Here is a 26,301-nt window from a genome sequence, read left to right as displayed (position 1 = left end):
GAAAGTGCAACTTGGAGGAAGTGCGAATATATATTGAAAATTACCGATCTTAGTGTCGAACCCATAGTTTTTGGAGTTGCTGAGATGAAAAGTAACTCTTCCGATGCTGTTTAAATTTTTAAAAATCAGGGGAGGGGAGAGAGAGAAGGGGATATATATCCCAGATAGCACAGAAAACTTTTTCAAAATGTTTAAACATTTGCAAAGGCAAACTAAAATGTTTGCAAAAAAACTTGCCTTTTCAAATGAGAAAATTTGCCGAAAGTTCAATGCAAATAACGAAGTTGACGCTGGCTGAGTTTGCAGCAAAGTTGACTCAGAAAATGATAACATCTGCCAATACAAACGAAATGTTTGCGACTGCACAGCAAGAAAGCTTACCAGGACTTTGCTGCAAATATTTTGTGCAAATTTTCTTTGACAAAATTTCCGAAAATGAGCTGATGAATTTGGTGAAAATATTAAAAGGTTTGCAGCAACATTACAGGAAGTGTTTTCACGATCACAAGATCATGTTTGCTGCAAATGTATCAGGTAATGTTTGCTGCAAATTTATAAAGTGAAACCTAACTTTATGAAACATCAACATTTTTATAATGTGGATCCGTCTTTTCTTAGTGGCAAGCATTAAACATCTTTAGCTACTTGCCAAAGATAAGAAACTTACGAAGGATAAACGCACAGACAAAGGATATCGCAATTTATCTACTTACTCAACGATCATATCCCTGTACTTACTCTCACACACATTCACAAAATAACGTCAGGCTGCCTGGGTCAATAAAAACATTTGATAAGAGACCAGTGAGTTTATTCTGGAGTCCTCTGATGTATTGGTTTTTCTCGATTCTCACTTCCCGCTTGTTTTGTCACAGTTGATGTAGCGCAGTGAATTCTGGGTACCATGCGCGCGCACTCGGTAATATCATCACATATTTGCTTTCAGCAAGTTTTTCGAAACAAGTTTTTTTACAGAGTTGCAAACTGTTTGCGACGGCAAACTTTCGACGCTATATTTTCAAAAAAGATGCAAATTAATTGCAGTGGTGAATTTATTTTTATAAATCAGGGAAAATTTGCAGATCATAATGAAAGTTTTTAATAAATATTAAGAAATTTTGCCTTCGCAAACTTTCAGATTGTTTGCTCCACTAAACGAAGCAAAAATTTGCCGCAAGTATTCGTGCTATCTGGGATATATAAATGGTTGAAAATAGCCGATATCAGTGTCGAGTACATAGTTTTCGGGGTTGCTGAGGTGAATTGTGACACGTTCAATGCAGTTTAAATCCAAATTTATCCCCGCTAACTGGGGGAAGATATATATATATATATATATAAAATAATCGATATTAATGTATGATCGAAAATGACTCGTATTAGTGTCGAAACCAAAGTTGTCGGGGTCGTTGAATTGAACAGTAGCACTTCGAATGCCGTTTAAATAAAAAATCAGTGCCGAGACCTGGGGGCGAGGGAGAGGGGAGATGTACAATTGATCGAAAATGACCAATATTGGTGTCGAATCCATGGCTTTTGGGGTTGCTGTGATGAACAGTAACACTTCCGATGCCATTTAAATGCAAATTCAGGCCCGCAACTTGGTAGGAAGATATATATATAAATGACTGAAAATAGCCGATATTAGTGCCAAATTCATAGTTTTCGGGGTCGCTGAGATGAGCAGTGACATTTCCGATGCTGTTTAAGTCCAAATTCATCCACGCAACTTGGGGGCGGAGATATATATAAATATGATCGAAAATGACCGATATTAGTGTCGAATCCATAGGTTTTGGGGTCGCAGAAGTGAATAGTAACACTTCCGATACTGTTTAAATCAAAATTAATCCTCCTAACTTGGGGTCGGGGAGACGGGAAATATATATATATAAATTATCGAAAATGACCGATATTAGTGTCGAATCCTGGTTTTGGGGGTCCTCAGATGAACATTAACACTTCCGATGCTGTTTAAATCCAAATACAGCGCCACAACTTGGGGGAGAGAGGAGGGGTGGATATATAAAAATAATCAAAAATGGCCGATATTAGTGTCGAATCCATAGTTTTCGGGATGACTGAGATGAACAGTGACACTTCCGATGCCGTTTAAATCCAAATTCACCCCCCCATTAGTTACTCCTAAAGGGGGGAGAGTGATATGTAAAAGTTATTGAAAATGACTTATACTAGTGTCGAATTCACAGTTTTTGGGGTCCCTAAATTCATTGGTGACAATTTTGGTGCCCTTTATACCCAAAACGAAACGTATTCTGCTCGTGCAAAGAACGGTATTCTGCTAGTCTTTAATAATAACGAACGGAAATTTCACGTTAAATTCTTTAAATATATTTGTTACTGTTCAAATTTACGTACTTGTGCGGTATATGTGTGTATATCTAAATAAGATCCTCTCTTTTTGAATTGTTCGAAAAATATAATTACAAATAATAAAGAGGGATTTTTATCAGAAATCAGAAAACTAAAATATAAAATTAAAAGTTGTTGCTTCAAGTATTTTTACTGCTAGCGAAATACGTTGTATATATGTTGCAGACACGTTACAGCAAATAGGCGTAGGTTTAGTATCAGGCAAAAAAATAGTTTTTAAATTATATTTTCCGGATTTTGCCAATATTTCCGAACAAAAGATTTTTTTCTAATGGGTTCAAAATTTCCGGAAATCTTACACAGCACGAGGAAGATACTTATCTCCATAAAATATTAGTATTAACTAGAATGATTCTGGCCATGTTATTTTAACACTTTCCTACCATAAAACAGTAACTTTAAGAGATCACTTAAGATAATTTAAATGCGTCTATATTAATTAATCTAACTAGGATTATATTTTAGGAACTTTTGTAGCTGTAACTCCCTTCTATTACTGTGCTAACTTTAAAGGAGTGGTACAAATATATTTGTTGCCACAAAATTTCCCTATTCTAATACAAGAAACATAACTACTCAATGATCCAAACTGTAAACTAGTAAATATAAAATAGTTTTCATTTTAAAAGCATAATGTAGTAAAATAATCGAAAATTTCAATTATTCCCAACTTTTTCGTTTTTTTCCAAGCTCGGGAAAGAAACGGTAAAAAACTGGTTTTTTACCCAAAATTTCATGTTTTATTCCAGGCCTTTACAACGCTACCTATGACAGAGTTTTGACTGAAAACCTTTCCCAAGTGGAGAAGGAACATTAAGGTAAAATGAAAGTTCTTACAAAAGAAACGCTCCAAACTCCATAGCAGTAGATTTCGGCGTTCTCGAGAGGCAATTTGTAGATCGTAGAATGGTTGATTCGATGGAACACTGAATTAATGACTTTTTATATGCACCATCGTCCTTTTATGTCCAACTATTTTAGTTTTCCGGAAATTTTTGATAATGTATTTTTGAAATAGTCCATTAAACTGAAAGATGAAATATCGATTGATGCTGTTTTTCGTTTGTCCAGTTAAGAAAAAAAATGAACCTTATTTATCACCTCACAATGCCACAAGATGTTTTTATATTGTTATCTTTTCTTGCAGAAAAACATATCGTCACTTGGATGTTATGTTTCAGTTTTCGATGGGAAAATTTGCTCTCTATTTCACACAACCTTGACCATAGGTTAGTGTCAGTTTTCGCTGCTTGGATTACTTTTCTTACCTTCCGCGTACACAAATACTTGCCTTGAAAATATGATTTTAAGTGCTCCATTTCAATAGAAAAAAAAAAAAAAAAAAAAAAAACTTATGCATTATTCGTGATCATTCATTAACTATATGATACTTTCGACTATATGATGATAGGGTTAGGCACCAGTCCTGTTTTCGAGTTGTCACACATGTATGACTGCCACTGAGCCTACGGCTGCCGTTTCCTCTGTCGATAAACTATTTCCACTACTTAAACATGACACTTTTTGTCATATTGATAGCTTATGCCACTGCTGTTTCAGAGCCACCTCGTTGTAAACGCCCGATGATATGATCCTTGGTAAACGTATCCGAATGATGTCTTTATAACATATTCCTGCTGTATATTCCCACATTCAATTCGGCAGCACCCTACGCTTACTAAAACAGAATCTACATTTCGCCTCGAACACTTGTATTTGATTTCTTCCCTTACAGGCCCAAGCTGAGGATTGACACGGTTAGTTCAATGAGCCTCACAAGTAACACACGGCGTCCGTCACATTTTCCGTGCTCGTGTCACTTTTCTTGCATTATGCTTAAGTTTTGGACACTATATACATAGAGACACTGTAAAATGAACTAGAAGTAAAAATGCCAAAAAAAAGGAAAAGATTGCATATCAACTTCATTGATGAAGATTTTGTTATGAACTATCTCTGCTTCAATTATGTAATAAGGAAACATCATATGAGGAATAGTCATAAAGTATTGTCACTTAAAAAAATTACGCTACTTACTTTTTTTTTTCGTTGCAGGTACAAGTTTACGGCAACAATATACCATCATATGACATAGTGGTTAAATAGCGCAGACGCTTCCAGTGTAGTCAGACAATTCAGAATGACGAAAAACGAAGTGGCAGAACATCGCTCTGAGAGGAACCGAGAATCACAAGAAAAGTGGAGACTCTGGTGCTCGAAGACCGGCGTAGTAAAAAAATAAATAAATAAAAATAAAGTTAAAATCAGTGACGGATAAGTATTCAACATTTTGCAAATGACAAACGTCGCCAACCGCTACGATCCGCGACTGCTCACACGCATTCAAAAAGCCTGCCCAATCGAGGCAGCAGTGGAAATATTGTAGCTTATTAGGACAATCCAGATGATTTGCCTTATGTCTGATGAAGGCAGATACTTTGCATGAACTATAATGCTATTATGTATTAGATAATAAATGCTTTGGCCAGAATTTGTCTTTCATTGTATGCAAGAAGTTTCAAAGCTAGAATAAGTGGTATTCATATATAACGGCCGAATTGAGCTTTTTTTAAGCCGGGCTAAAAAAGACTCAAGTGTTCAGTTCAGAGTGTCAGAGAGTCACACTGTATTAAGGGATTCAAGATGCTGTAGCTCAACTGATTTCAGAGTTAAAAACCTAATCACAAATCATGGCACAACACACTTTGATATAGCTTACTGTACACTGTAGTCCAAAAGTGTGGAAACACCCAAATAGTATCCAAACCATTCAGAATTGGGAAAAATGTAAAAACTAAATAACAGACGATAGGAAAATCTTTTGAGACATACGGCACCATTGGCCGCCATCTTGAAATGGTAGAAACTTGCTTACATGGGAACCCTATCGTGTAATACACCAAATAGGACTGAAATTTTTCCAGGAATTCAATAGTGATTTTTTTCTCTCTACGACCAACCGTTGCAAAGTTTTAACCGATTTTTTGCACTTACTGGAGATACCACTGCGGGCAATGTGTGGCCCGCTGACCAATGTTACAACAATTGTTCAGCGTGCCTTCCCTCCTAAACAATCGTTAAATTTATCCGCTACTGAAAGTAATCCATTACCCTGCCCAGCATGTCCTCAGGAACGCTGATACACGCGCCAGTAATCCTGCGTTGAAGGTGGTTAAGGTTCCTGATCTTGGTAGCATACACATCGGATTTCAGGTAGCCTCACAGAAAAAGATCCAATGAAGTGATGTCTGGGGAACGCGGTGGCCATTCCATGGATCCTCGCCGGCCTATCCAACTCTGTGGGAATTTCTCACCGAGGTACTCACGAACACATAATCCGAAATGGGGTGGTGCCCAGTCATGTGACCGAACAAAGGGAAAGAGCCATCCTCTAATTCGACGGACGGCAGGATCCCCACCTCAAGCATGTTACGGTAGGTAAATTGCATCTAAATTGCCCTCGATGAAGAATGTGCACACCACACGGGTACCACATACACCGCACCCCACCATCACTTTGTCAGAGCCAACGACCCGAGAATCGTCTTATCAGTGTGGATTGTTGTCACCCCAATATCGGTGACTTCGCTTGTTCACCTCGCCCGACACACAAAAATTGGAATCGTCCGAGAACAGTACGTCATATGCGAATCGATGATTCTGTCTGATTTGTTCCGCGGCCACTCACAGAATTCGACTCGGAGGTCTGGATCATCCTCGGTTAGATGTTGGAATAGCTGTATCTTGTATGGGTGCCATTTATGTACGGATACGATTCGCAGGATGGATGTACAGGATAAACCACATTCTTGGGCTAGGCGACGAGTACTGCAGGTGAGACTTTTCGCGAATGATGTCAACACAGCAGTGGATGTAGCTTCGTCCGTCGCTGTGCGAGGCCTGCCTGATTTTGGGTTTGTTTCCTACCGACTTGGTTTCCTTAAATTTTGCTATAACTTTCCACCCTACACTATGGGAAATGGGCTCCCGTTCTGGGGGTTACAATCGTCTGAGATCTGCTTGCTGATGCGCTCTCCTAAGATCAACACGATCTCTATCCGCTCATCCCTTCTTAGTGCCATTCCGTGTTACGCCACCTGAAACAAAAGAAAATTGGTTAAAACATTTCACCACTGGATTTCTGGAAATATTTCAGTACTATCTGATGTATCACACGATAGAGTTCCCGCAATTTCAAGATGGCGACCGATGCTGCCATATGTCTCAAAAAAAATTTTTCCCTCTGTTATCATCACTTTTTTCTTAATTCTGAACGGTTTGGATTTTATTTGTGTTTCCGCATTTTTGGACCACCCTGTATCTGTAACCTATTATTCTATATTGTTGTGTTGCATGATCTATAAATTACAAATAACCTTTTATTTCAAAGTTGCCTTCATTATCGACAGCTACTACTTGATTTCCGTGACATTAAAGAACTTTTCATTAATTTCAATGATAAAAATCAAATTCCCTGATTTTCCAGGCCTGTGGGAACCCTGATTTAAATATCACTGTTTTACGAAGCAACTTCAATAATAATAATCATTGTTAATACGTGTGTTTCAAAACGAAGTTATACCTTCACTCTCTGCAAAACACCGATTTCAGTTTTGAAAAGAAAGAAATTCAGGCGCTACAAATAAATCCAATTCCGCCACTTCAAGTATAGTGACTCTTCAGCAAAAGTAAATGGAATTCATTGGATTGTAATACATAAAAATATTCCAATAAAATGTTCGAAGATAGTGCAAAAGATACTATTTGTTGGCCACATAAATAACACTGAAATAATAACATTAAATTATTCACGTGCAGAATAATTATAAATGGGCACAATATAAAACTGCATATAAATACATTACTGAACATGAAATAAACACGAAACGATAAAAAGAAGAATGATACACAAAACAAGAACGTAAATAAAGGAACGCATGTAACGATGCGGGTCGTTACATTTTCTCCCGACTTGAGAAGTTTCTTAGCATGAATATTTCTCGAGTAACTCTTCTTTACGTTACTCAGAACAACTGAAGAACTTTAAGTTTATAAAATTCTGGATATTTTAGAATCACATAAATTACCGAAGCAAGATGAATATATTGTAATAACAGACATACTCAACAGAAATATTAACACAAACAGACGGCAACACACATTAACAAAGCAATAACGACTTGTCCTGATCTCCTCGGAAAATTCATAAAGATCTTGCCAGCAATCATTTTCTCCTTTTCCAGACTTATCTCCAAACCTGTTTTCCAATGGTATCTTCCTCTCCTTTGTTAAAATCAGAATAGAAAAGTGGAAATTCATTCAGCCTGTCTGATCTTTTCCTTTCCCTATGTTTCACAACACACCTCTTTCAGGTCTCATTCATCTGGTTCAGAAAATTATGTTTCATTTTTGAACTATCCCGTTGGGTGTCTATCTTCTTCTTCCCATCTCTTGGTAAATTATCTGTGTCAATTTTTTCTCGTTCTTCTCTTCCTATCACAAACTTACTCTGTTCTCATGTTTGTCTTTCTTCTTTACATTTCATCCTCTTCCAACTGGTAGTTCGTCTTCCTTATACACTCTCTTTCCTCCTTCTCTTGTTATAATTCATATTTTGTCTCTCATTTCTACTTCTCATCTTTTGGGTTTGCCAAACTGTAAATAAACTGTAAATAGACGGTCGCCAAACTGTAAATATACATCTTCTACTACTGAAGCCAAACTGAAAGCTTTCTTTAATTTTACCTCAGATGATGGCTTACTCTCTTTCTTTATTTTCCTCTATCTCTTATATTGTTGTTCTCTCCTTCCGTGACTTCTTCACACTCAACGAGACGAACACGTCATTAGAACTCGAGAGCAATTGTTAACTATAATCGACGACTGCAGGATCTTGCTCAACGAGGAGACTCTCAATAACGAAAAGAAGGAAATACAGGTACATATATTACTCCTAGCACAACTGCTTCACTTATTTCTATTTCAAAACGTTTAGATTTTTTCTTTTATGTAACAATATTTTTAAATCAACAGAAAAAGAAGAACGCTTGGCCGTAGATATTATCAATACACAGTATAAATTTACAATTAATAGAAAACTATAATTCGGTCATGTTGGGTTTCTTAATAAAGTTAACTGATTGGTAAAACAGAACAAAACTGAATTAAAAATAGCAGCATACAAAGAAATAAAACAAAATAATAACGAAAATAAATTATATTTTGTAACAACGAAATACGAGCTGTTACAACTGAAAAATAAAAATTAGCTATTTGGAATAGTTGTGTAAGTGTACTTCACACATAACATAATTTCAAGGGAATATGACTACTTTTCTTAAATCCCTTAAATAAAAGTTAGTTTTTCAAGAAGACATTGTTTCGTTAAAATACGTTATTTCATATAGAAGTATAATAAAGTATCCAGTGATACTGAAGTTAAAAAGCCCGTGAGGAACATTTTGCGTAACATATATTAAGCCTATGATTCTCGAAAAGGGATACTTGCTTACCCATCCGGAATATGGGAAATTTTTCGGCTTACAGGAATACAAATTAGGCAAGTATCGTTTCTTTTTTAAAAATTACTTCCTCTGTCCACAAATTGCTTTCTAAGGAGTTCTAGGGAACCTTCAATGAATTACTTTTACTTTGCTTCCTGTAATCAGTTTTCTGTAACAAAGTAACATTTATATTTTATTTGGACCTGTGAAGTCTGACGCAATCTTACTTGGGAATCCATGGTATTATATTACAATTATTTAATTTCGGTCTTGTGAACATTTCGATTATATTAAGGCCAGAAAATCTGTATAATTAATATCGAATTTAAGTTTTAGAATTGATATTTATGTTTTGTGTATTACCATTATTTTCTTCATTAATCTCCACATTCTTCAGAAAATTTTCTATTCATATTCAGACGTGTAGTTAAGTCTTTAATAAAGGTTAAGATATAAATGAAAGACAATCACTAAGTATAATCGGATGAAAGTTGGTTATCGTTTTATTCTCTTCATCACTCTTGTGCTGAAAAAAAGAAAGTAGGTGAGAAACCATAAAAGAGTTTATAGCCCAGAATTTAAGTACACTATATTGTTATATCATTTATGATTCAACTTATTGATCATGATGTACCAAAATACAATGATTTTCATTTTAATACAAAGCACCATTTTCGTTGTAATTTTTATTAGCTCTTTTGTCAGAAGTATTAAGTTATTGCACATATTCCAAATACTGACCCTTTAAAAATAAGAAAATCCAACAATTTTATTTAACAAGACTAGACAGTAGGAACTGAGCTTTTTCTTGCTAAAATTACTCTCGTCCTGATGACGTTACATTCCATGAATATAGTAAAAATATAATAAGTTTTCAGTAGTTTTCGATACAACATTTGAGTTCATACTTCACCTTTCAATATAAACGTTCTACATACATAATGAGCATTAGAAACGGAATATTCAGTTTAAAGCCCCACGGTACTTTCTATACAACAAACAATACGAATAACATATATTAGGAAACTGATGATGAAAGAATTGGTAAAATGAAATGGTGCAAGAGGGAACTCCGAGGAAAGTAACGAACAGGCCTACCATAAACTTACATAGCTTGGAATTGAACTAGGAACGCTTCTGACAGTGCAGAGCACCCATCATTTCTATTTTATTAATTTACTTTTTTACGTCACTGATTTATATAGAGACTTATATTTCTGTTTTCTTCGATATTAATAGGAATTTTAACTATGTGACTTTATTGATTTCTTCTTCAAGTCCCCTTAAATGGCCCTCGTTTCCAAAAATGAATTTGAATTAGAGAAAATTTAACATAGCAGGGCTCATAGTGGTCTGGTCTCTTGTAAATAGTTGAAAAGTGACCAAAAGCCCACGAGAAAGTGACCAAATAGTGACCAAGAGAACACGAAAAAGTGACCAAAAAGTAAACAAAATCTCATTATGCCCCCCATATTTCCTCTGTCAATTTCTCCATCACCTCTCTCTCTGTTTGTTGTTTTGTTTCATCTTTTCTTCTTTACTTCTTTTTCAGCTTCCTGCTTTCTTAAGTTTTCTAAGTATGCTTTGTAGTTACGGTAAGCAGACTTAGCAGATGTAAGAAGCTTCTGAGTAAGTGGAACCAGTTCTGGGCTACTTCCGAACTTCTTTATCCCAGACATTATATTTAACTTAGCACTGAGAGTTTTCAAAGCCATGAAATATTCAAATTCATCACCTACTCTTAAGAAGAACATATAAAAAGCATAACCAGGATATATACTAAAATTCCAAAATGAAATTTCGTGACTTTTTCGTGACCTATTCTTTACCAAATCATAAAATTTTGTAACACTCTAAAGAGTGAATTTGGGTGCGAATTAGGCCGAATTTTCATCCATGCGATAGAAGTGTGGTTTGCATGCGATTTGATAGCGTCTAACGCCGACCATAGATAATTTTGGTGGTAAATTATGACGTTTTATAGAACAAAATTTTCCAATCTGTACTTACATTTGTACAGATAAAAAAATCGTGACCCAAATGCTAAATTTCGTGACTTTCGTGACCCTAGGCACCCTGATAAAACAAGACCAATATGACGAACCACACAAATACACACACACAACGTTGAGGGGAGCATTAACTATTACGAGAGAAAACTAAAGACTATTATGATAGAAGAAAGAATAGAGACAGAAGGGTTCTCAATCCCACCTTGAGAGCTTAAGCATCCACCAACCATCCACTGTGCTTTAGAATGAATAAGCTGAAGTGAGAATAAAGCTGACTGTTTTACATGTGGCAGCAAGTACTGAAGCTTTCAGAAGAGTAGTGAGTAACAAGTTTCTGGCTTTTTCCATTTACTTTTATAATATTTTTCTTAGAAAACTGCCAATGCAAAACATAATTCACACGAAAAAGTCACTTTACCTCCCAAAAAAAGTAACTTTTAGTGACGAACTTGAAAAAAAAGTAACTTTTAGTTAAAAAAGTGACTCACTATGAGCCCTGATATAGCTTAAATAGCTTAAATTAAATTATTGAATTTATATATTATATTATATATATATATATATATATATATATATATATATATATATATATATGTGTGTGTGTGTGTGTGTGTGTGTGTGTAAAAAATCAATACTTACAAAGTGAGAACATTTAAATAAATCTCACGAAATCAGTAAAATTCCAAGAAAAGTGGCTCATCTTGTGCCTCCATGTTTATTACTTTAATTGAACATTTCTTTTCTCTCTGAGAACGTCATCGGCACCATTTTTATTACTGATCCTTACTTTTACATCTCTTATTGCGTGTTTTCTTTCTTTCTTTTTTTTTAATGAACATTAAAATTCAGTTGATTTCCAAGCAAACTAAAAAATAACTCTCCATACAAATCAATGCACTAAAACACAAGGGTGGGGGTAAGTATACAGCACCGTTATTTCATTCTATTATTTGGCTATTTTGCCACCAATGTCAATTCAAGAATAGTATAAGTAAGACACTTTGACTTATCTAAGAACAAAGAGCAATCTATAATTTGGCAAATGAACCTTACATTCTAGCATGTGAGAAAAGATGCATTGATATGGCGAGGCTAATGAAGTCAAGAACAAAGAGTATATTTATAATTTACAGTCGTGTTCACATAAAGTTCTGTGTAAAGTTACAAAAGAGAGCATTATTTAGTTTAAACTGATAAATTTACTTAGTTCTGCTTTCTATGTAAATACCACAGAGAAAATAGAGTCGATAAAGAGTATAAATGAATAAAAAATAAATAAATAACATGCAAGAACGATAAACTCAAAGGAAACGAATTAAAATATTACTTACAAGAACACCCTTGTACAGCCATGTTTCAAAATATTGCAATCTGCCGTGCTTTAAATGAGTTCTACTCTAGATATACAAGTGGTAAAAGATAATTTAAACGCTTACAATAATTTACAGATCAAATCATATAAGTATTTTGAAGCAAATATAAACTATTGAAAGTTTTTTTAATGTTTTGTAGTTTTGAAACAGGATACAAAATAGTGATTTTCTAATATGAAGATCCTGTGAGAAGGCTTATGAATTGAAAATATCTACAGGTCTTGAGACCAGAAGCCAATCCTACAAATAGAATTTTTCAAACAATTCTCTATCCTATCCTTATCTTGGGATATCAACCGCTCATTTCAATGTTACTCCCGTAACGGCCCCATTTGCTACTTTTTTATTATTTTAATTTCGCTTTTCATTACAAGAATGAAGGTTCTCTAATACACATTTAATAATTGTTCACTTCTTCAAGCCAAGGAGATTGTTTGTTTATTAAAGGAAACAAATAGGAGATCTAATTATAAATTTTAGTTCATGACTTCAAAGAATTCACAATTTCCACTTTGTTGTTTTACCACTTGGAATTGAAAATTAAATATAAATTTTATTTTCTGTAAATTCTGTCAACAATAATGAAGTCACGTGATTATTCGCTCTCTGCTTACGGGTAGTGTGTAAACAACTTGTTGTTGTACCTTAATAGTCAGTTTCTTTCGGGTGTGTTGCGACTGAGAATGTGTTTTTGTATTGTTCTGTTTTTACTTAGAATCTCATGAGTCGTAAATAATACTTGTGCGTCTGAATAATACTTATAAACATTTACTTTTAGTTTATACATTTTGGATATTGAGGATTTTTTGTGCGTAAATAAAAAAAAAGTGCCACCTCAGTACCAACAGAGGTTTCGTAAACAATGGCTTGTGGAAAATGAATTCAAGGACTGGATTCTGGAAATTCCTTCAGTTCCACCAAAAGCACGATGTAGGTTTTGCAAATGCGATATAAAGGCTCAGAGGTACGATCTATCCCAACATGTTGGTGGCAAAAACATCAAAGCTTTTTCAATATATCATTCCCTGGATTCTATTGTTATAAAATCTTTAGACAAGTCAGTTTGCTAGTGAGGGGCACTTTGTTTGCAGCGACATATACTTCTTTTCTAGCTGTGGATTATTTAACAGCTTTATGTAAACATTATTTTAGTGACAGTTGTGCGGCAACAAATATCACATTACACAAGACAAAGTGTGTTAACGTGATCCCAAATATATTAGCTTCTCACTTCGAAAAATGACTTACTGAAAGACATTAATGACGTCTACTATAGCCTTTTGCTGAATGAATCAACGGATGTAAGTGTCAAACTCTTAGGAAGTGTTATAATATATTATAGTGCTTCACGTGGAGAAATAATGTTCACTTATTTGTTAACAGTAGAACTTGCAGCGTGCAGATTGTATTGTTGCGGCGGCAGTGAAGGAAATCAAAAAAAAATAAAGAACTTAAGATGAACGATATAGGAAAGAACTAAACTAACCGATATAGGGACTAACAATGCGTCTCTTATGGTAGGAGTAAATGGTGGCATGTACAAGGAATTCAAGGAAAACTTCCCTTCAACTAATACTTATACCGTGCGTGTGTAATTCTTTGCAATTGGCAGTTTCAACTGCTGCTGCTTAATCATTCCTCAGAAATTTAGGTTTTCTTATGAAAGAAACATACAACCGGTTCAGTCACTCGTCACTTCATCAACAAGAATACGAACTTCTTTATGATGCGATTAATGATGGTCATGATCCTTTAAGAGCGTGTGACACTCAGTGGTTATTCATTGAAACTGATGTCATCAGAATCTTGACATCAATGGTTTTAGAGTTAAAGACTCTTTTTGAAATGTTTCGCCATAAGGAGATATGTACAGCAGAGCTTCCCTGTAATATGTGCTCAGATAAGTCCCTCCATGCCTATTTCATGGCGAAATTCAAGCAGTAAACATATCATTTCGGACCAGCACTGCAGATTCTGCCAAACTGTTACATGATTTATGTAATCTTACACAATCAGTAGCGAGGAAAGTGGTATTGCCAACCTGCTGCTTAGATACCCTGGAGGATAACGAATGACTATATCGATAGACATTCATATTTAGGCTACGAATTTGAAACGAAAATGAGAATGTTGAAGTTACCTGCCGAGAAGGAAAGACAGCTTAGGGATCGTTGCTTAATGTTGCTCGTTAAATTCTAAAATCAGCTGCAACAAAGACTCTCTCAAAATACAGACATTCTTCGGAAAATCACAGTGATATTTGTAGAGAATATATTCCGTATTCTGAAAGATCCATTGATTTCGCTAGCAGAAATATTCCTACTGCCAGCAGACACAACCTCTAAAATTCAAGTTCAGTGAATGAATGTTCCAGCTGTTAAGTGATCAGAAACTAATAATACTCTCATTTTGGAGTGAAGTAGCAAAATATAAAGACGCAAGTGGTCACAATCCTTTTGCTGAACTCTTTCTAAATTTACTCTTATGCTCCTTTCTCTCCCTTGGTCTAACGCCGAAGAGATTTTATTTAGTCAAATCAACAAAGAAAAGGAATAGGATGAGCTTGAAAATACTCAATGCAATCATGATGATTCGTGTGGATCTACGGAGAAATAAATAGTGTTATAAGGACTATGACCTAATAAAAGAAGTACTACTGAAAATTGGGATAATGGCAGCCTAAACAATCAATCCACAATTGAACGATAGTGCATCCAATTCCAGCGCTTCGGCTAACTGTGATGTCATTGCTGATGACTTGTTTCGACTGATAATTATGGCTGTTGACTTTCACGAATCAGGTGAGTTGTTGATGGACTTAAAGTCATATATGCTACTTGTTAGTTTACAGAAAATAAAATTCAACATTTCAAATTTTATTATAACTCACTTATAATCCTACACACATGCACCAGAAAAGGGCTTAAAATCTACAATGTGGGTTATAGGTTAGCAGTTCAAAATCTAGCTATTTTTTGCGTAAAAAAGGCTTATTATCTGGAGGTCATCTAGCCTTTTTCTTTTTCTTGAGAGGTTGTTGGCACCAATGACCGTAGCCAATATATGTGAATCAACGCAAATGCAGAATTATTATTGTAAATAAACGATTGATTTGAATGTTAAGATTGGCATAAAATATTTGTGAATTATTGCTGAATCCTCTTCTGATGATTTCATAACTTTTCGTCGTACTGATTGCTAATAAATGTCTTAATTATATTTTAATAATTGTGCTGTTTGCGTTCATGTAATAATAAACAACAAATAATAATGATAAAAGATGAAATACTTCGATTATATAGCAATGCAAATATAATAGTCGCACCATGGACCTGGCTCTTTCATCCTTTCTGTCTTCATTCTATGGCGCTATTGATCGAGACTATTCTCCAACAAGATCTGAGCCTTGTAACGGATTCGGATGTCAACGACAGCATTTCTAAGTGGTCATTTATCGTGGGATCAGATCCCCCTGATCTTGATAAGGGAGGATTACAATCCTCTTGGGACTATCCCCTTATAAATCATCACTTTTTTTCTCTACTTCAGTCATCCGATAACCCAGAAGACAAGGTCAGACTCCTAGCTACATCACCTCCTGAAGCAGGCGCTTGGCTCCATGCTATTCCATCACCTTCTTTAGGATTGCATCTTCCCAATGACAGTTTTCGAATTGCCAGTGCACTGCGTTTGGGAGCAGATGTTAGCGAGCAACACAGATGTCCTGCCTGTAGAAGTGTCGTAAACAAGAAGGGCCTTCACAGACTCTCCTGTACCAATAGTGCGGACAGACATTCACGCTACTCCAGCGTGAACGACATTATCATGAGGGCACTAATTTTAGCAGGCGTTCATTCTATACGCGAACCGTTGGGATGCAGTCGTGCAGACGGTAAGAGGCCAGATGGTATGACCCTAATACCGTGGAAGAAAGAAAAAGCACTTCTATGGGATTTTATTGGTTCCGATACCTTCGCCCCATCAAATATACATTCTTCTTCAGCACAAGCTGGTAACGTGGTTGCTCGCCGTGAAACTGAAAAATGCAAGAAGTACAGCAATTTACTTGACAAATATCAGTTTGTCACTATAGCTATCGAATCAGGTGGTTCCTGGGGTTCCGAAGGTCTTAACTTTATAAAAGAAGTCCGTCGCCGCATTTATTTATTGTCAGGAGACGTTAGAGCAACCTCTTTTCTACTGCAACGCATCAATATGGCAGTACAAAGAGAGAACGTTGCATTAGTTTTGGGAACGCTACCCTCTGGTTAGGAACTGGGGGAGATCTTTTTTCTGTAATCATCTCGGCGAAAGTTTGAAAGTGCTGTTGCAAAGCTTATCACAACAATGTATATTATTTGATAATTATATTCTCCATTAAAAGATGTTCTTAAGTTGAGAAAGCAGGATATTACATTGATATTTATACTGTATGCACGTTATTCAACATAATTGCTATCTGTAATATATCTCCGATTTAGTTTACCTTCACATAAGTTTGTATGTCTGTGTTCCTGCATTTTCATGATGTATTCCCCATGTTGATGCTACGTACCGGTGCAATAAATATATCAACCAATAAAAGAGATGTACCGTATTAATTCCTTATGTGCTATTTCGTTATTTCCCTCTCTGTGTGTTCTTCCCCATCGGGCTCCTTACCTCCTATCTCAGTCTGATAGATTTACATGTTCAATAGATACCCAGCTCATTGTTACCACTACTACCTGCAGCAGAGAGTGAGCCGTGAGATGTTAAAGTTAATGTGTTTTGTAACAAAATGAATAAAATGGTGGAATGAAGAAACTGAAAGGAAATGGAAAAACTCTGACAAAATCCCCGCAGACTGTGTATATCCACCATAAAACCCACTTAACCCAAGCTCGGATCGAACCTGGAACTTAATGCAACAGAGTTAAGCGCTCTGCAGCTGAACCACCTCGGCCCCTAGAGAGAGGTTAATATAGACAGACATATCAGACCGAACGTCTATGTAAAATACCAACGGCTCTAAACATTAGTAGAGAAGATGAGAATAAGGCCTACTCTTATCAGGAACAACTGAGAATTCGAGCATAGTTGTTATACTATCTCAAGTAGTATGTGTTAAACAAATTCTCTCGCAAGGTCATTGGATTGGTTTGGTTTAACATTCCTTTCAGGACCGAGGCTGTAGACATACAGGTTACGTGAGATCCGATCCGCATAGTTCCCACCGGGAATTAAACCCAATTCTTCATGCCAAAGACTCGAACGATATATATTTAGCTACAAAAGAGCTCGCAAGATCTTTAAAGAACACACAAACCGCTCCTAAGGAAAGTGCCAAGATATAGACATCCGTAATAAATAAAAAAGAAAAGGGTTATATTCTATTCTTTTGCGCCTTTTTTGCACTTCTCCTAGTAATATGAGAAAAGGTCAGTTATCTTATGTATGCTATGACAGAGAGAAATAACATTCCAAACATGGCAACAGGATTTGTGAAACGTCTTACTGGAAATCTCTCTAAAATTATTTTATGAAATCGTAACTATACATAATTTTATAAATTATGAATAATAGTGAAAACTTTTCGTTACAACATATAGTGTAATGTCACTAATCTAGACTCACAACCATAATCTACTAGCAAATTTAACACAGTAACTCAAAAAATATAAGGAATAATTCTTTTATTTGTTTTATTCCCTCAGCCAAGATTATCTGATATACCTACAATTGTCATTTCCTAATGATCACAGCACGAGAGACCTTGAAGACAAATATAAAAAGAAGAAAAAGCTTTACAGTTAAGTAAGTTATTCAAAATTAGCATATGGAGGATTTTTGAGAATTGATAATTACCAATAAATAGCAACATTGTAAAATATATCAATGTATTCACACATTTTCCGAAGTCAAATACAGAAAGCAATAATGCATTATGCCTTTTCTAACAAGATTCTTCGGCTACCTAGTGATAAAGCCCTATCCGCTTAACCGATCACTGTCCTTTGAAGGACTTTTTTTTCTTCCTTTTTTGAGATTGTTTCTTTATATATTATGAAAAAAATAAAAGAATGTGTTATCACGTACGCATTTCGATGTTACAGTTATGCAATTCAAATGCAATAGATACATATTTTTACAATATGTTATTTCAGATTACCAAAATACAGAAGTGATTTAGAAGTTCGAAGGTAGTTATACGGTGTATGACTGCAGTTCACACAAAAATAAGGTCATGTTATCGGTGTTTACTCTAAATTACTAAACATTTTGCATGTTCATAGAATGGGAACTAAATGCCTGTAATTTCAACTGATGCTTGGTGACCATCGTCAGCGAATCAAGATGAGGGTTCGAGAAGTTAACATCTTATACGCTCATGAACTTTAGTAGTAGTTATATACAATATGTGTTCCCCGAAAACCATCTCACATATATGTACACGAGGCTCTCAAATGGTAAATGGAGACTGCAATATTTTGAATTTAACTGTACACAGATTTGACCCATCACTACACCCACCCTGCTGTCTGAATGACAAGCGTTCTACTATTAAATTACCCCTGATTCATGATACTTAATCGTATTTATTGCACATCTACGAATATGATACATGAAAACTTTATTCTCTAATGTGGACACCTTTTCGAACACAACTGTATGTCATGATCCGTATTTGAATCTATATACTACTTAAAGCTTTAATACATTGCACTGGCTACTGTAACATCTACACCCTAAAACTAAAGTTAAGAATTTTACATACATCGCGTTCTTCCATCACAAAGAACTTTTTTGAAATAGCAAAAATTTATTAATGTAATTAGCAACTTTCTCTGGAGTATTATTGTGGACGTCATGATTCCCTTCCACATGAACTAATTTAAAGGACGGACAGATCTTTCGATATGCTTTAAGTGCTTCGCCTCTTGAACGCAGCTCCAAATAACGCCTCGACTCACTAGACACAATAATCATTAAATTACATCGAATGCTCTTAATGATTTCCAAGTGAGCTTCTGCATTAATAGGTATAAAATGATAAGCTTTCAATCTCTGATCCTGGGTGAATCGATATCCATTTTGATATTTTTCAATCGATCGTTGTAAAAGAGTATTTGCTGCATCGTCTGTTAAAACACTCACTCTTCCCTTTCTCATTCTCTTCAAAGCTTCCTCGTATGAATAACATGGAGCCGACTTTCCTAGCAGACGCTGTTCAATCTCTTGCAACCGGGCAAAATTATTCCTATAAGTTTCTACAAAATACTTCGTTGGCAACAAAATTGGCTGTACTACATCAAGCATAACTAATCTAGTTACATGACTTGGATATAAAAGCGACACGTACAATCCAATCTGGCCACCTAAACTGTGTCCTATATAATAGAGTTCATTCCATTGAAAATGATCTATTACACGTTTTACTGCTGTTACCCAATCCATAAAATAATAGGGCACTCCAGGAGGTAGATGTGATGAATATCCATGCCCTGGTAAGTCGATGGCCACGTAATAAAACTGTTTAGGGAGCATAGGCAGCAATCGATCAAACGTTCCAGCATTATCTTGTAATCCATGCACCATCAATACCGGAAACTTGAAGGATTCGCCCCATGTTTTAGCTTTAAAGACAAAAAGAATGATAAATAACTATATATATATATAAAGAAAATGTATATACGCATAATAAAGCATCAACGCAAACAATAAGATCAAATGAAAATAAGCTTATTCGACAATAGACTTGAAGGTTATTACTTCCAAACTTAACCCTTAACGAGTTTTCGTAACCATTTGGTTACACATGTTTTGATCTTGCCTATTGCTTTTGAAGACTATTATTTTTAGGTATTGTTCCTTGTGGTTATTTGTGTACATGTTTTCCGCGATCCAGAGAAGCTATTGCTTCCTGGTGACAACTCTGGTAAATTTTACGCGGAAGGTAGTCTGTGGATATATTGTTTTGCAAGGAGTGCCGGAAACAGACAGAAAATATAGTGAACTGTTAAGGGTTAAGACTGATGAGAGTAAATTTCTCTTAGTAATGAGTATTTCGTATGTAAAAAGTTCCACAGCTTATTCTATTGAATCAGCTGAATTTATAGAGACAAAAAGTTTTTATGTCAAGGCAAATTCTCAAATTATGTATCAGCTATATTATATCTAGGGAAATTTCAATCATTTTTATACTTATATTACACATGTTCCTATTTTCAATCAATTGCGATAGCTTTTGGTGTTTCATCTATGTTTTATTTTATTTTACATCTCCTCTACTGATGTTTACTATAACCGTTTTTCTTGCCAGGCTACGCGTTTTACTGCTCCGACAACGAAAACGGCTATATGTATTTTGAAGCATAGCATACTGGATGTAAAATTAAATAAAACACAGATGGAACACCAAATAACATCTTAATTGTTACATTTTTATCCTCGCAGAAACACTATGACTTTCTACACGGTAAATTTTGAAATATATGAGCATGCTGTGAGAATCTTGTATTGATTAAAATCATGTGACGTCACATTTCTTCTAGTTGCCATGGTGGTAGATATTTTCGTTTCTAAATAGGTTAAGGGCCTAAATGGAAAACGAAAATAGTTCCAGAATTCAAACGTTAGAGTTATAAGATTTGTAATTTTTAAAAAGGCAGATAGAAAAATATTGAGGTGAACAATACTTTAAATATTATTATGTATACGACAAATATGGAAAGTAACATTAGCAAGTTCACATGCCTTTTGAATTTTCCCTCTGATATCATACATTTTATGTATTTCTACATTTTGAGGTTACGTTAAGTCTTCAAGTAATCCTTACCGTCGAATATTACATTTAAATAATTCTGGTGTCGTATAAAATAGGCCTATTTGAAATGTGAACAAAATTTCTGTTTAATAGTTGTTTAAAATCCATGCTAAATCACGCATAATTGGTCATCTTCTTCTTGTACTGTCACTATATATAATTTTAATAGGAACATAAGTAAAGTTATTCTACGTCCCAACATGAACAGTCCCAATTTGAAAGCTCTTGTCCTAGTATCCCGCAAGTTTACTTTTTTTTTTAATTCTTTATTTCTTTTCTTTTTTTCTTTTTTTTTTTTTTGTTTGTTTGTTTTGTGCTCTACTTATTGTATTATTCTGAATATTATTTTTGGTATTATATATTTTTGCATTAACAGCTACGTATGCATTCTTAATTTATAGTTCATCTGAATATTGATAAAGTGCAACATGTCACGACATATTGTTCATATATAATAATTGGATTTAGGACGTGTGCTCGTTTCGGGCCATCATTACTGACTACAAGCCTAGATTTTTTTTTTTTTTTATTTCCCTGATTATAATATCTCACTCATATTGTAAAAGGTAGAAGTACGAAATATAAATGTGTCAATAAAATTATCATTATTCTAACAATGGGTAATGATTTTACCTCCTAAAAATTGTATATTTGTACAATTTTCTGCGCCGACAATTCATCAATCAGCACCTTAGAGAGTTTGTATTGTGTATAATTGCATCTCTTTATGGTCGATTAGACTGTAATGGTGCTTACATTAATTATGCAATTTTTACCTTATTATGGCGCCTGCAGAAATAAGTTCCTTAGATGTTACTCTTTTTTTGTGAATTACGAAGGCTATTAAAAAAGCTTCGCGAACTACTACTTACCATGGCGCTCTGTTCCGCTATTATAAAATTCGGAAAAATAGAATATTCAGTGTTTAAATTATCTTTGTTTGTTTGAACCGATTCGTTTATTTTTTATAAAACTTTGAAGAAGCAGTTTTGTGTGAGAAAAAAACCATTTCCCATGAACATTTTCGGACAATAACTTTTATAATTACAAATGTAGTACACCGAAACAATGCATCAAGTGACTTCATTTGGGTTTTGGGGATGAAGCTCAATCCAATACGACCGTGTACAATCAGTCATCCGAATTCCAGTGTGATTGCACATCTTTGAGTAATAAGTTTGGTAAAGCTCGTTTATTCACGTCTCTTGCTGCCAGTAATGTCGGCGCTGTGCGTGAAATGATTGAGAGATCGGCATGTGAAATATGAAATTCAAGCATCCTTGAATATTGAAATGAAAGCAATACCTTCGATTTTGCATAATCATCTGAACGTACGGAATCTTTCAAGCTGTTGGATCCCACATAACTTGACTGAAGTTCAAAAAGTTCGTGTCAACTGGTGTAAAGGAATGCTCAAAAAATCAACCAAGGTAAGTCAAATTTCGTGTACTATGTTGTTACAGGGCATGAAACTTGGATCTATTTACAGAAACATGAAACTAAGTGGCAATCCACTGTTTGGATGTTTCAAAGTGAGCTCAAACTAACAAAGGTGTCATTCGAGGAATGCTGCAAAGTTGTTTCTTCAGTTACACTGGATATGTGGCAGGCATAGCTTTGCAAGATCGAAGGACTATAAACGCTGTGTGACATAAATTTGTTTGCCAAAACTCATCAATGAATTGTGTAAATCAAACCCAAATCGTTGCATCATTCTTCACCACCACAACACTAGTTCGCAATCAATACACCAAACTATTGACTTTTTGCAGTAAAAATGTCGAATTAATGACTCATTGCCCGTACTCACTTGATTTAACATTTAATTACTTCTTTTTGTTCCTATGAAGTATACGATGTGTGGTAAGCGATTTGTGTTCCTAAAGCAGCTGTTGCGTATTCCGAACAGCGGTTTCTGAGATACTTCTTCAAACTGACGTGAAAAATAAACGAATACGCTTAAACACACAGCCACACACAAATGATAATTTAAACATAGAAAGGTCTATTCTTTTGAATTCCATATTGAAACAGCACCATTGTAAGTAGCACTCTGCAGAAGCTTTTCCAGCAACTCTCACTTCCTCTTCAAATTCTTCTCTAACAGTAAATGATTATATAGTATTGACTTTACAATACATCTGTCGCTTCCCGCGTTTGTATATATATAAATGGCTATCATCATGGTAACGAAGAAGAAGTGACAATATCACAATTTTAGCCTATTAACAATGTGACGAACATGTGGAGCACGTTTGGCATGTATAAAGGTAAATACTAATTATCAGCTTTCTCAATGGTTCTACAATTTATAAACACTTGTTAAAAAGATCAATCACCTTACTTGAAGCATATACAAGTATATCTATATATAAAGTTTGAAATTGTCTCTGAAACAAATTAAGACAAGAATGTAAAGGTTCCTATTTTTACGAATCTTAGGAAAACAATATACGCTACTTATTTTCTATAAGTTCTCTGGTTCTCGAAATTTATTCTGTTGTCATTAATTTTGACAAAAACTATGCCATTTTTGTGTACAGTTTATGATGTTTGACTAAGTGCTCAGATAAATAATGTCAGCGTAGTTTTTGTCTTCTAATACAAAATTAAAGATGAAAAAAGGGCACACAAACCGAATAACAAAAATAATTTTCTTGTAAACAGACATAGAATAGTTTTTGTCAAGCACTTGTTATCACTCTTCGCATTGAAAAATTGTGAGTCTAACATCGAAATTGTGTGTGGAAAGATGCTTTTAAGGATGCTTGAGGTAAAGTTATTGATCTTTATAACAGGTTGATATAAACATCTTATCGTTTCTTTGACTAACTGTAACTATAACCACTTTATGAATTAGGAATGATGTAATATGCTTTATTTATTTTTTTTTTTTATTTTTCTATCTTATATTTATATCACGTAGTCCTACGTCAAAAATAGAGGGACGGTAGAATGGTAGGGCACTCACCTCTGATGTGAAAGATTACTGATTCGATCCCCAGCCACGCGAATTTAGGATGGACAACATCGTGTCTGTAAGTTTTATCGGGGTTCTACAGTTTCCTCCCACACTCTCCTTCCGCCAATTATTTCATGGTCACCCACTCTCATTAATCATCCGTTTCCTTTACCTTAAGGGTATACTCTGGGACGTAATACTAGAAGTGTCATGTTATTTATATAAGAGAGTGGACGAGAGTACTTAATTCTAATGTAATAATAAAATATCCGATTTCTCAATTTAAAATAACGTTCTGTGTCTAACAGCGTGATATTCATTCGTTTACCTTGATAGTTAGCATCTACGATGTTCTGTAACGAGATATCCTTACAGTCACAGCTAACCTTATACTCCATTTTACATGAGAAGCTCGCTTACACAAGGCAAGCAGTTTCCTGTTAATTGTCCTAGCTTCATCAGGAGACAGCTCTATTTAAGTAAGAACAATGGCAACTATTGGGAACAAAAAGCATCCTGTGTTCTTGATTTTCATTGCAGTAAGTCTGTCACGGTTATTCAATCTCATTTGCGTATAAAATTTGAAATTGACTGATTTTCAAGTAAAGCCAATTCGGAATATTGACAGTTTCAAGCAAATGTGTTTATTTGCAAACGAAAATCAACGGGTCGACCATCGTCAGGGTAAAAAGCAATAGAACATGTATAAGCAGAATTCGTAAGGAGTCTTCAGTAGTCCTACATATCGAGAAGACCGCAAACTGGGTATTCCACAAATGACTGTATAGTGACTCTTGCGGAAATGTCTGGAAATGAAACTATACCGACTGCAGCTGCTGCAAGCCCTTAAGAGTTGAGACTTATACTTGCAATCATTTTTCGAAGAGAATCTGATACTTTTCCTGGAAGAGGACATCTTCGTGTAACCACAAATTTCTGCAGCTAACCTATTTCTTTAAATTTGTACCAGTATATAAAGTTCAAGACTTGTTAGTTAGTGTTTACTATAAGTTTTTAAATGTCTTTATGACTACTTAATTTTCCAATTTCGCTTGCATTCCTTTGGAGACTGACTAAATTATTTTAGATGGGGTGAGATACATAGCTTTAGGGAATACATGGCTCAAAGTAAATAATAATAAATAAACCTTACTGGTGCATGGTTTTAAAGAAAGAAATAGGTTTCATATTTGATCTGGACAAGAAAAATGACTGATGAATACATATTAAGCGATAACCAAATAAAACTCACGAAACACGCATACTAATCAAAACAAATAACATCAAAAACAGGCAAGAAATAATATTTCTGGTTTAAGAAATTTTTACAAGTGTAATATCATCACTCTATAAACTTTTCCAATAAATATAGAATGGAGAATTTTTGTTCCTCATTTATTAATTACTTCACTGAAAATCACAAACGGGAACGGAGATCATGAAGTTTGCTAGTGAGCGATACATGACAAGGGACTTTGAAAATCAAGAAAATAATCTCTGGATTGTAAAAAAGGTTTATCCGAATAGATACAACAGAAAAGTCAAATTAGAACAGTGAATTGAATAGGCACACACCGTATATGTCACATATATAAATCTGTATATAACTTCAGCCCTCTCTGAGATTATTTCGTAACGTTACCTCTAGTTCTCTTTTCTTTACATATTCACCTCGAACTCGAATTTTCCTGATATGCTTGAAGAACACAGAATTATTCGATTTTTCAAGTATTTTAGGAAATTATTCTTCGACGATGTGTATGTAAGGAGAGAAGAGCAACTAGAGACAACATTACGAAAAAAGGCCCAAGAGAGAACCAAAATTACACACACACACACACACACAATAATAATAATAATAATAATAATAATAATAATAATAATAATAATAATAATAATAATAATAATAATAATAATAATAATAATAATCATCATCATCATTTTTTGATACAACATGAATACTTGTTATTTAATTATAGATATATGTATAATATAGCAAATGAAATGAAATCTTTCAGTTTAATGTCCCACGTTATGCCCTTTAGGCTAAGGAAACAGATGATTACGGCAAGAATATGATGATGAAAGAAGTGGTGGAACGATAATGTGGGAGGAAACAGGAGTACCCCGAGAAAATTCACGGACACGATGTTATCTTCTACGAACTTACTTGGCCAGGGACCTCAAGCGTCAGAAATAAGTGCTCCACCACTGAGCCACCGTGAACCCTATGTATTCTATACTATCTATT

At 34.8% G+C, this 26,301-nt stretch overlaps 1 protein-coding gene across 2 annotated transcripts in view; it reads right to left on the bottom strand.

The window, feature by feature from the left end:
- Positions 1-10,423: 10,423 nt before the first annotated feature.
- LOC145686152 (serine hydrolase-like protein) overlaps positions 10,424-26,301 on the bottom strand; it is a 46,946-nt gene continuing 31,068 nt past the window's right edge. For both annotated transcript variants that reach the window (XM_081759146.1, XM_081759147.1), the window contains exon 3: positions 10,424-19,898. In XM_081759146.1, the coding sequence (XP_081615272.1) occupies positions 19,054-19,898 (845 nt within the window). In that variant the 3' untranslated portion in view covers positions 10,424-19,053. The remainder of the gene's footprint in view (positions 19,899-26,301) is intronic.

This window comes from Thermobia domestica, chromosome 5 (genome assembly GCF_964235325.1).
Source record: "Thermobia domestica chromosome 5, izTheDome1.hap1.1, whole genome shotgun sequence".
In the NCBI taxonomy this organism is placed as follows: domain Eukaryota; kingdom Metazoa; phylum Arthropoda; class Insecta; order Zygentoma; family Lepismatidae; genus Thermobia; species Thermobia domestica.
The sequence above is the reverse complement of the archived record's forward strand: the minus strand, read 5'-3'. Positions and strand labels throughout refer to the sequence as shown.